The sequence below is a fragment of the Eschrichtius robustus genome, chromosome 20 (assembly GCF_028021215.1).
Source record: "Eschrichtius robustus isolate mEscRob2 chromosome 20, mEscRob2.pri, whole genome shotgun sequence".
NCBI lineage: Eukaryota > Metazoa > Chordata > Mammalia > Artiodactyla > Eschrichtiidae > Eschrichtius > Eschrichtius robustus.
In genome coordinates, this window is record NC_090843.1 from 10,688,957 (window position 1) to 10,700,663 (window position 11,707).

General features: G+C 54.9%; 1 protein-coding gene across 2 annotated transcripts; it reads left to right on the forward strand.

Moving 5' to 3' along the window:
• The first annotated feature begins 2,207 nt into the window (after positions 1-2,207).
• Positions 2,208-11,169, forward strand: CBX2 (chromobox 2). Of its 2 annotated transcripts, XM_068530373.1 has the most exons (6): positions 2,208-2,335; positions 2,407-2,450; positions 3,488-3,553; positions 5,831-5,936; positions 6,436-6,525; positions 7,350-11,169. In XM_068530373.1, the coding sequence occupies exons 1-6, from the start codon at positions 2,264-2,266 to the stop codon at positions 8,652-8,654; spliced, it is 1,683 nt and encodes a 560-aa protein (XP_068386474.1). In that variant the 5' UTR covers positions 2,208-2,263; the 3' UTR covers positions 8,655-11,169. The 2 variants fall into 2 exon arrangements, with proteins under 2 accessions (XP_068386474.1, XP_068386475.1); XM_068530374.1 differs by lacking the exon at positions 6,436-6,525.
• The last annotated feature ends 538 nt before the right edge of the window (positions 11,170-11,707 follow it).

Here is an 11,707-nt window from a genome sequence, read left to right on the forward strand (position 1 = left end):
TGTCTTAATAATTCTTAAATGTGACAGTCAAAACGGAATCAGCTTTGGCCCAAACCCATGTTTTGACACAATTGGATTAGCTGGAATCATTCTTCAATTCTGCCAACTTCCAGTTTTGTTTTTAAGGAACACTTCACAAACTTTGGATCATACCTCACCCTATTTATCTGATAATTTAATTATAGTCAAATAGGTCATATTTGTTTCTCCCAATAAATTATCTAAACGTTATTTTACCCAAACTGGGTGTCCCCAGTTGGATAGACAATGTATGTATTAAACCTTCCAAGAAATTGATTTTTTTTCCCCCAATGAGTTAGGATCACATTCTGGACAAATTTATTTCTTAGGGGAAGAAAAAATTCTCTTTTTTAAGCTTTCTTTTCTTTAAAAAAAAAATTAAGCAAGTATCCCAGGATAACATATCATCAAGAGGAAACTGGAAACCTCCAGGGCAAAAACCTCACACCCAAGATGCATTCTGCAAGGAAATGTGAGTTGAAACTGATCCAGCTATTTGTAGGATTACAATAAATACACCTTTGGCCTCAGCCTCACAATTTACTGCCTGGCTCCACAACATGAGGATACAAAAAGAGCTGGAGAGAGATTGTACGCAGTTCTCTCTACCCCAGGAGTGCAGGTTTTATCCCAAAACAGGTATTCTGGGCTGCAGCCCCTCCCAAGTAAGCAATCAACCCCCCACCAAAAGCAATCTTCCTTCTTCCCACCTCCTTTGCAAATAATATCTGAGTTTGCAAATGTTACCCAAGTTCTCTCCAGGATATCGTATGAATGTAACCTATTTAACCAAATAAACTGAAGAACATGCCAGAAATTGAAAGATGGGCTCCCGAAGTTCCATATTTTCTACAGTAGGCCTTTCCCATTAGAACAACAACAAAAATACATTTCTCCTGCAGAATCCTTTATAAATATGGTTTTAATGATCAAAATTACATTGAGACAGTTTCCTGCAACAAGAAACGACTTTTTGACTTACTCAACCCAGAGAGTACTTTGCAGCTGTGTCCAAGGGAGAAACAAAGCCAGAAAATGAATTTTGAGTTAAACTGTACTGATACGAAGAAAAGTTAGCGCTAACGTATATCTCCTTTATTACTAGTTTGACTTGCTCTGATTCAAGATCTAAATGATTTAAGAGAAGAGTTGCTCATGGAATACTGATCTGAACAGCATTAAGGGTGGCTGCCGAAGATGACCCCACCGGACTCCAGCCCACCGCCTTCTCTAAACCCGGTCCAGTCTCCTCTCTGCCGCATGCAATTGATCCAAAGGACATGGACTGCCAAATCCTAGCGGGCCCATTAATGACTTAGTCCTAGGTTAGAACCATGTCCTCAAATCCCGATCCCATCTCCTCCACATTCGTTTCCTTAAAATCATGAAACAAATTTTTAAAAGGTGCAGTTGCTTTTCTCCCTACGTGCGCCCTAAAACTTGGGGGTTGGGTGCCACTCTTCACAACTTAAAGAACGAAGAGCCGTTCGTTTCCACCAGATGCATTTTCCTCTCTCGCTTTTGAGGGAAAAAGCTGGGCTGCTCCGTTTTTGCCGCTCACGTCCTCCCCCAGTACTTTGTCTTCCATTCCTTCCCCGCCCCCGCCCCAGCCCGTTTTGCTCCCACGCAAAATAGTACGACTGCCCGAGACCAAAGGAGACCAAGTTCAAAAATGCGGAGGGCGCCTGGGCCCTCCGCGCCCCAAGCAGCGCCCCTCGGGGACAGGGGCAGGAAGCGGCCGCCTCGCCGCGTCCCAACTTCCCCCCCCTTCGGGGCAGAACAATGGCTTTTTGCCCGGAAAACGAAGTTCGGAGGAGGCCAGGCGCACCCCGGAGACCAAGCGGGACTCGACTGTTGATCGTCAGGTCCTAAGAGGCAAGGCGCCTCCTTCTTCCCCGCGAGGGACCCGCCCGCGCTCGGTTGACCCACGCGCGCTGCCCGCGGCCCCAACCCACCCAGACCAGGCGCGCCGGACCCCCGCCCGGGGCGCGAAGCTGATCCCGCCGTGAACAATGCGCGCACCGCCCCCTGGCACCGCCCCCTAGCGCTCATTGGTCCATGCCGGAACAGGGCGGCCCGCACGGGCTGGTGGCGGGCTGGGGCGCGCGGGGCGCGAAGGCGTTGCGCGTGCGCGGGGCGGGCCTGAACGGGGCGGGGGCGGTGCTTTGTGTGCGGCCGGCAGGGCGCGCGGCGGCGGTGGCTGTGCGGGGTGCGGCGGGTGCCGCGGTCTGGGCGGGGCAGCATGGAGGAGCTGAGCAGCGTGGGCGAGCAGGTCTTCGCCGCCGAGTGCATCCTGAGCAAGCGGCTCCGCAAGGTGCGTGCGGCCCGGCCCGTGCCCACCCGCGCCCGCCCACCCCGGCTCACGCGCCTCTTCTCTCCCTGCAGGGCAAGCTGGAGTACCTGGTCAAGTGGCGTGGCTGGTCCTCCAAGTGAGTCCCCAACAATGCGGCGCCCCCCTTCCCGCCCGCGCCATCTCGGTGTGAAGGGGGGGCGGCGTGGGGTTCCTCGGCCGCGCCGTCGGGGGGCGTCCGCGCGCCGGGCGGGAAGTTTGCGGGGGCTCCGCGGGCTCCTCGGGCTTGGCGGGAGGGGGCACCCAGCCTGCGCGGGGTGCCCTTTGTTTACAAGCCCGCGGGTCGCAGGGCTGGGCGGCCTCCCCTTCCAGCCCGCCCAGCTCCGCTCCCGGCGCCCCGGCCGCCTCTCCCCGCGCCTGGCCCGCGCCCCTCCGGCGCCGCGTGTTCCTCCCGCGCCCATTTGTTGCATGCGCCCCCGCCCGCCTCAGCCCTCCCCGCGGGACGCGAGCCCCCCTCCTCTAGTCCGTATTTTCCCCGCTGTAACCTGAGCTTTCTATTCATGGATGTAGGGCTCCTTTTTTTTTTTTTTTTTTTTTTTTTCTTTTAATGCAAGGGAGGGGACTTGGTATCCCGGAAGGGGCTCTATTTACAGACAATCGCGCAGACCCAGTTCCCCTTTCTTCCCGGACCCCACTTTTCTTTCTTTGCTTAACTCTCCGGGTTCCTGGCCCGCGTAGGCCTGGGCGCCAGCAACATCTTTGGGCTGCGTTTCTGTGCCCCTAGGCCTCCTCCTCCCTGCATCCTGAAGGAGCCTTCCCTTCCCTCCCTGGCTCCGGACCAGGGTTTGGGGTCTTCCCTCTCTGCAACTTTCCATTTTATTGGGATTTGTTTTCCTCCAGAGGGAGGCTGTAGAGTCCTCCTGAGGCCGAGTGTTAATTGGGGGTTGAGGTGGTGGTTTCCCTTTGAGTTTGAGGACACGGTGTTGGCTTCAAGAGTTCGGTGTCCAGGAGCTCGTCCTGGGCGTGGGTGAGACCTTTCGGGACTCTCCCCAACACCCCGGTGCCCTGGCTGCCAACAGGGATCAGAGAGCAATGGGGCAACCCCACTTGGGCTTGTTTCTGAAGTGTCTGGTCAGTGCCTAGTGCTTTAAGATGCCCTGTTCTTTGCTTTTCTAGACACAACAGCTGGGAGCCAGAGGAAAATATCCTGGACCCGAGGCTGCTCTTGGCTTTCCAGAAGAAGTGAGAAAGTTAACAGACCTGTGGGAGGGGGAGACTGTTGGGGGGACCCTGGCCTGTCACACAGTCATACAGGGCAGTGATGGCGCTCCAGGAGTCCCAGGCTTGGGCTGTGGTTTGAGGTCCCAGATGAGTCCTCTTCCCACCTTCCCTCGGCTGGCCAGCACTGTGCCCAGACCTTGGGAGTCACTGAGTAAGTGCTGCTTTTGGTCTTTGTGACAGCCAGACTTGCCAAAATGAACCTTCTTGGTTCCTTCGTGAAAAGTTCTGGCTTCTCTTCTTGGCCTTTTCTGTTGACTAGTTTGCAAACAGCACTGATAAAAACAAGGACGGCAGGTTTGCCCTAAAAATTGCAGACCTGGCCTCCCAGTCCTCGTGGGTGCCATTGAGCAAGAGAAGGCTCAGGGAGGGAACTGGGACACACAGCAGAAAGTTATGCCTACTGTGGTGTGTCTGACCAAGAACAACACATTTATTTTTCTCTGTGCTGCAAAACAGCTAGCGCCAAGTGAGCACCACGGGGGCCCCTTTACCAGTCTCAGGGGCTGAATTTACTTCTGTAATTCTAGATGTCATATCTATTTTTAGGTAGGAGACTTGGGTTAAGAGAGACCTCTTTGAGATACTCAGGGGAAAGGGTGGTGAGGAGCATGTGATGGCATAAGGTTCCAGGGAGTGCTATTCCAGAGCAGGCTGGTGGGGGCAAGGTGTGGGGATTGCCCTGTTGATAGAGGCTGATAAATTAGGTGCTCAAAAGCTTTCCCAGATGGGGTCGATCCGGCCAGCTGTTCTCTGGTAGCTCAAGCTGTGTCCACTTTTTTGTCACTATAGCAGGATATTTTGGGTCTTCTCAGAAGGGCCATGGCAATGGGGAAAAATAGAGATAGATTTTGGTGGGGGGTGAGGGAAAATACATCGAGCATATGCTTGCCTCAGTACCTTTGAAGAAGTTTATCAGCAAGCTCACCGTCTGCTATTTACTCCATAACTCAGCTCCTGTAAGTCGCAGAGGGTGGAAGCTGGTACTTTTCTCTGTAAGACAGTGTCCTGACCGTCGAGAGAGTGTGTGTCCTTAATGTCACTTTTACTTACAGCACAGCAGACAGGAACTGAGGTTAGCAAATCCCAGAGAGATAGATGCAGCAGTTAAAAAGAACCATGGCACCGGTGGTCTGGTTTACATCACGGGGGAGAGAAAACTGGGAAAGTGGGTGCTCTGCCTTCCTGTCCAGCCCAGAGATCCCCCTGGGAACTAGGAACTGGTGGTGATTTGCTTGGTGTGGGGATGTGGCCTTTGACTGTAAGGGGAAGTCTCAGGTTCAGAGCTCACGGGTACAGGTTAATGTGTCAGCGGAGACCCATGAGTGCTCCTGTTCTTTTAGGAGACAGGTTGGGGCTGCTTTGAGTATGAGCTCTGTCTCGTTGTACTAATTGGCTTCTTTAAGAGATCACCTTACAGGCCTCAATGAGATGATGTTTGCCCATTTTGATTACCGGGAAACTACTCCAGATAGAGCCTCTTCCCCGGGGGTAGCCTGGAATAGAGGCTTTTGGGGGTGGTGGGTGGAGGCGACTTTCTTGGCTCCCTGACCCCAAGTCACGGAGCTGGTTAACGGTGTCCTGCCTTGAGCCCTGAGCCCCGGCCACCTCGGAATCAGGCGTCACCAGTACTTCCATCTAGAGCAGAGTCTAGGAACAGAAAGGGCTTAGAAAAAGGAAACCGGAAAAGAAATGTGAGCCAGGGGCACTGGCTCTGGGTAGACCGTGTGGGGAACAGGAGCCCTTGGTTACCCCAGTGCTCTTGACGACCGTGAGATTTTGTGCAGGCATTAGAAGACTGAGAATGGGGGGCAATGGTCCTCACCTCCCTACCTCTGGACTCTCTTACTTGGAGTGAGGGGGTTGGACCACGTGACTACAAAGCCTCCTTCTAGTTGTGGTATTGTAGAATTTCCACAATACCGTCTCCCTGCAGAAAGTGGCCAGGATTCACACAGGGTTTTACGAGGATTCGGAGAAAACTGGGAACTGTTCCTTTCCCAGCTTTACTTGAATTTCGTGCCTTGTCTTTACCCAAATGTAAATGGAATAGATGGAGGTAAAAATAATACTGACCCCTAAGGCAAAGAGGGGGGTCTGGACCTCTGCCTTGGATGTGTTAATTAACAGGATATGTTTTTGCAGGGAAACTGGTGATAAGCTACCTGGGGGTGTTTGAAACCACGGGGTTCCAGGGTGGCAGAAGGAAAGTCTGTGACTCTGATTGCTGATTGTCTTCAGGGAACACGACAAGGAGGTGCAGAACCGGAAGAGAGGCAAGCGGCCCAGGGGCAGGCCGAGGAAGCACACGGTGATGTCCCCCTGCAGCCGGCACTCCAAGCTCAAGGTGGGTCCCTGCTTCCCTCCCAGCAGTGGCTCTCGACCGGCTGAGTGGAAGGCAGTGGCGGGAGGGTTGCGGGCTTTGGGGAAGGAGGCCAGCTGGCACCTCCACATAAGTCTTTCCCTTGCTCAGAAGACCTTGGCTCTGCCTCTCTCTAGGCTGCCGCTGTGAGCCTCTGCCAGCAGGGGGCAACAGCAAACCTCAGCTCTCCACCTCCTGCCCTGTCTCTCTGGGGAGGGCCCTGCAATGGTTAAGCCCCCCAAGCTGGTTTCCTGGTCCTGCGACGTGCACTCTGCTACTTTCTCACCTCCAGTGGCTTACAGGGAACAAAAAACAGGAAGCATGTACACAGTAGGTGCTCATAGGTTTGCCAGGTAGGCGCAGCTAAGAGGGGCGCACACACCTGGGCTCCATGGCACGGCCCCTCCTTCCAGTAGCTCAGAGGCAGGATGGGGAAGGGGTCCCGGCCTCAGTCTTAGACGTGTCTTTGATTTCTCTCTCGAAGGCACTGCCCTCAGGGCCTGAACCCACGCACTGGCCAGGAGCTCAGTCACTTCTTACAAAACCGCCCTTCCAGGAGGCTGAGAATCCTGCCGTGAGTCTTATTGGCTAGGGTACGCTGGCCTGGTTTTGTCTTCAAAATGTTCCTTTTGAGCAGGATAGTGGGGCTGGAGGAGTCAACTTTACTGCAGGAGAATGTGGGGCGTGTACGTTGAGAAACATCAGCAAGGCGGGGGGCCAGCCAGGCAAGGAGGCCCCAGACTCCCTGGGTTTGATTCCATCATCCCCAGTTCGGGGCAGGCAAGCTTTGTGGCCGGGAGCAGGTGTTGGCTCTGTCTACCTAAAGCACACTTCTTACACAGGGACCTGAGAAACAGTACGGTGTGCTTAATTAGTGTTTGGGATGACACCCAGAGGATGAGGAGGGCAGTGGTTTGTTTTCCTATGTGCTGGAAGATTCTGAAGGGGTCAGCTTTGGAAATGGGGAGATGGAAGCAAGATGTCCAGTTGCTTTAGGTTACCGAGCTCTCACACACACTGCTTCACTCCACCCTTCCCTTCTGAGACATGTGAATCATGCTGCTCTGAATTTCCCTTTTCCAGGTGTCTGCCGAGGGCCAGGAGCTCCCCGTGCGTCCCTGGAAAGCTCGGCGTCCATTGTCAGCATGTGAGCGTTTCCCTCCATCGTTCTGGCTTCACTTTGTGAACCACCTATTTTTCTTCGTTCTCTTTCGCTTTTAACTGCATTTCTTGGAACCTCGTAAGGACCTCTTCAATCCTTTCTGGAACCAAACAGTGAGATCGCTCCCTCCTGGCTGCCTCTCTGGTCTGGAAGCCACAGGAGGGGCTGGCTCCAAGGTGTCTGATGCCCCTGGAGACCAGGCTGTAGAAGTGACACCTTCCCCTTTGTCGTTGCAGGAACCCGACGCCCCCTCTAAATCCAAATCCAGCAGTTCCTCCTCTTCCTCCACGTCCTCCTCTTCTTCCTCAGATGAAGAGGATGACAGCGACTTAGACGCCAAGAGGGGCCCCCGGGGCCGTGAGACTCACCCAGTGCCTCAGAAGAAGGCCCAGATCCTGGTAGCCAAGCCCGAACTGAAGGATCCCATCCGGAAGAAGCGGGGCCGCAAGCCCCTGCCCCCAGAGCAGAAGGCGGCCCGGAGGCCCGTCAGCCTGGCCAAGGTGCTGAAGACGGCCCGGAAGGACCTAGGGGCACCGGCCGGCAAGCTGCCCCCCCCGCTCAGTGCCCCCGTGGCAGGCCTGGCAGCCCTGAAGGCCCATGCCAAGGAGGCTTGCAGTGGCCCCAGCACCATGGCCACCCCGGAGAACTTGGCCAGCCTGATGAAGGGCATGGCCGGCAGCCCCAGCCGGGGTGGTATCAGCTGGCAGAGCTCCATCGTGCACTACATGAACCGGATGAGCCAGAGCCCGGCCCAGGCCGCGGGCAGACTGGCTCTCAGGGCCCCAACTGCCAGCAAGTGCAGCCTAGGGCTGGACCTGAAGGTGAGGACGCAGAAGGGGGAGCTGGGGATAAGCCCCCCGGGAAGCAAAGTCCCAAAGGCCCCCAGTGGTGCTCTGGAGCAGAAAGTGGGGGGCACAGGAGGGCCTCCACACGTCCACAGTGGCAACAAGGTCCCTGCCGGGTGCCTGGGCCCCCAGCCTGCACCCACCCAGGAGCTGAGCCTCCAGGTCTTGGACTTACAGAGTGTCAAGAACGGCACACCAGGGCTGGGCATGGTCGCCCGCCATGCCACAACCACCAAGGGTAACCCTGCCACCCACCCAGCCACTGGGAAGGGTGCCGGGGGTGGCCTCACTGCGGTGAGTGGGGCTGGCCTGCCCACCGACGGCAGCAAGAGTGAGAAGCTGGCCTCCAGGGCAGCAGCCCTGCCCACCCCTGCCGGCAAGAGGGACTTTGTCAAGGGCAGCCTGGCCCCAGGGCAGGAGGGCCACCCGACTCCGGGAGAGGCGCGGAAGACGGCTACACTGTCTGAGATGAGCACCGGCGAAGAGAACAGCAGCTCCGACTCGGACCCTGACTCGGCCTCCCTGCCCAGTGCCGGACAGAACCTGTCAGTGTCCGTCCAAACCAGCCAGGACTGGAAGCCCACCCGCAGCCTCATAGAGCACGTCTTCGTCACCGACGTCACCGCCAACCTCATCACAGTCACGGTGAAGGAGTCTCCCACCAGCGTGGGCTTCTTCAACCTGAGACATTACTGACACCCCCTGGCTGCCTGGGTCTCACCTGCCCCTCTCTGGCCTCTGGCTTTGCTTTGATACATGGCCCGCATCCCAAACCCTCTCCAGGGGCCGGTGGCCTCCTTCAAGGGCAGGCTTGGATGGGAACTCCCCTGGACCCAGCCCTGCCTGCGACTTTGGCAGGGGAGGCTCCGTGATGCCTTGCCACCCGGCCTCGCCCTTGTTCCTACCTCTGGGCCTTCGCTTTGCTCTCCATTTGCCTCAGGAAGTCTAGGTGGCCGCCTGTGGCTCAGCGAAATATTTCTCAAGAGCATCCTGTGTTTCTTGAGCCCAACCATGTTCGCTGTTTGAACTGCGTCCGTGGCCTGTGATGACAACGGTGGTCACCTTGCCTCCCACTTCCCCAGGGCACAGGTGTTAGAGGGGGGGGCTTCTCCTGGCCCAGCTTGGCTGTTCCTGCCCAGCGGCTGGAATAGAAGGTGTACTTAGGGCTGGGGGGAGGTAAGGTCTGGGGAGCTGCTCCAGGGAAGACTCTGCTCAGTGTGTGGAAGGGTGGGGGGAGCAGGAAAGGGGCCTTTCTGGTCGGAACTCCCCCCTCAGCAATGCCTGAGCTGGCGAGGGTGAGGGGACTGCCCACCTCCCTGTCCCTGCCCCCACCCGGGACAGATGAGGGCTGTGGCCTTAATGTAAGAGGACAGGTGTGGCAGTTGGATCAGGAACCCTGAAGAGGTTGGTGTTGGTGCCATCTAACCCTGATTCACATTAACAACAGCAGCCCCCAAATGTCGACTCAGAGGCCAGCATGGGCAGGGAGGGGGCTGGTCCCAGAGCTGTTACGCCTGAACCTCCGATTTTGGGGGACAGAAGGAGAAGGGGGTCCTGCTGCTGCCCTCCTTTCTGCCAGCCTCAAGGACTGCCTTTGTCCTAATCATGGCCCCACAAACTGCCCCAGATCCACTGGGAGGTGGGCAGTTGCTGGAAGTAGGTCTCCCCTCCCGACATCCGCTGGCTTCCAGCTGCCGTGCAGGTGCTTCCCACGGTTCCCACCTACCTTCCCCTGACAATCCCTCCCCACTTCTGGGGGTTCCATGTTCTCTTACCCAGCTGAGAAGCTGTATCCCTGTACCATTTGGAAAATGGGACAAAATCTGAGTGACCCATCTGGCCTTTGGAAAGGCCGGAGCTGCCAGCCCGACTGCCTCCCCCGAGATGGCTGAGTCCGGCAGCTGTCTTGGCAATTCCAACCAGCAACAGAATTGCCATTACTGATTTGGGGCAGAGAGGTACATCAGTGAGTGGGGTCACTGGTCTTCGATGCCAAAAAGAAAAGTGGGAGTGCAGGGAACTTTATTTCTGCTTCAATTATCGGTTAACATCCGCCAGGAGGTGTGGGATCTTCTGTTGTCCCCATAGCCCTGAGTGCAGTGGACACGGTGGGCTCTGGTTTCTGAGGGTGGGCCTGCCAGAACTCCAGTCCCCTCAGTCCCTCACCCTCCACGCCAAATAGGAAGAGATGGCTTTTGTGTGGCCAAATTGATTTCAACAGTGTGCCTTTGGGGACAGATCCACATCCAGGACCTCACTGAGGGGCATCCAAATGCAGCTTCCGACTCTTGTATGTGATAGCCATGCTGGCTGCAGCAGGAATGGTGCCCACCTTGGCAAACCTGAGGACTGGGCGTCCTGGACAGCCAGGCTGAAACTGGAAAGTGGGCAGTAAAGGGGGAGAATGCCCCCTCCACTGCCCCAGCAGGGGATGGCGAGATGCCAGTACACTGCACAATCTGGAAGGAAGGGGTGCCAGCACCCTGGGCCCCTGGCACCAACCTCCCCTCCTTGTCCCCAGATGTCCCTGGGTGAGACTAAAGGGGCTCTCCTGGGCTGCCTCCCCCTCAAAGGAGCTCATAACCTCCAAGTTTTGCTGCCTTAGAGGCTGCAGAGCCAGGCCAGTAGCAGCTCTCCCCTGCAAGCCCTCAGGGTGACCTTGCTCTGGGCTGATCTGACAGCCCCAGCAGCCAGGTCTCCAAACCCTGATTAGGTGCCTTTCTGTTTGCCAGCTACTTCAATCCCAAAGTTTGAATCTGCAAACACCTTACTCCCAGCCACTTTGCCTTCTTGCTGTGTTGTGTGTCTTTCTTGGTGTTTGCAACTCCAAGAGGTTCATGTTTGTGTGTGTACACACATGTGCAGGCGTGACAGCCTTCGCTGAAGAGTTGGACAGATGTTCAGAGTTGGTCGTCATGTTTACCAATAAAGTAGTACTTTTTTTGCTGCTGTGTGTGTGTGTGTGTGGCTAGGCATTGGTCACACATCTGACTTGTTTATCCTGCAGGGTTTCTTATGCGAACTGCATCACAGTGTATATTGAATGGGTGTTTTAATCCTGTTTTTCTGTTTGCTTTCGTAACGGATAGGAAGAAGTGGCCAGTCTATCTTCTTCTTTAGATGATTTGGCATATTTTTATATATATTTTTTGGTACCAAAAAGAGTGTTCCTTGTTTTTGGTTACACTCAAGATTCTGACCTGACTTAAGAGAGCTCTGGGCCTAGAGGTTTTATTAGGGGAAAAGTAGGGGGGGAGGACCAGAGCTTTGGACCATTGCCAATCACTGGCTTGATTTGTGTTTTTTAATTTAAAAAAAAAAAAGCCAAATTATTCATGTATGCCACTTCTAATTACTTTAAAGTATGGCTGTTTGTTTGCTTTTTTAAAAGAGAACAAAAGTGAATATGTTATTGCCCTGGGAAACTTAAGATCTTTGTTGAAACAGCACAGCAGCCCAGCCCCCATATTCAATCAGGACCAACCAGTTAAAGGAAATGCTTCCCCCAGGAAACCCACAATGGTTTGGGGGAAAGGGGTGGGAGGAGGGGAGAGGTAGTGCCTAGAGGACCAGATTTTTGCTCAAGTGCATCTAAAGATTCTGTGGATTTTCTAGTATTTTTGGAGAACTAACACTAGGAATAGTTTGCAGATCTTTTTAGACTGATGTTAATTTATTTTGCAAGGAGAGTCATTAGCAAAGGTGTCAGAGGATTTTTGTCATAACTTTTTGTTAACTCTTAGTATATC

Excerpts from the sequence above, each read along its gene's own strand:
- CBX2 (XM_068530373.1), top strand. The coding sequence starts at position 2,264 with ATGGAGGAGCTGAGCAGCGTGGGCGAGCAGGTCTTCGCCGCCGAGTGC. Across the intron at positions 2,451-3,487 it reads TGGCGTGGCTGGTCCTCCAA|ACACAACAGCTGGGAGCCAG; the intron begins GTGAGTCCCCAA and ends TTGCTTTTCTAG. Across the intron at positions 5,937-6,435 it reads GCCGGCACTCCAAGCTCAAG|GCACTGCCCTCAGGGCCTGA; the intron begins GTGGGTCCCTGC and ends TCTCTCTCGAAG.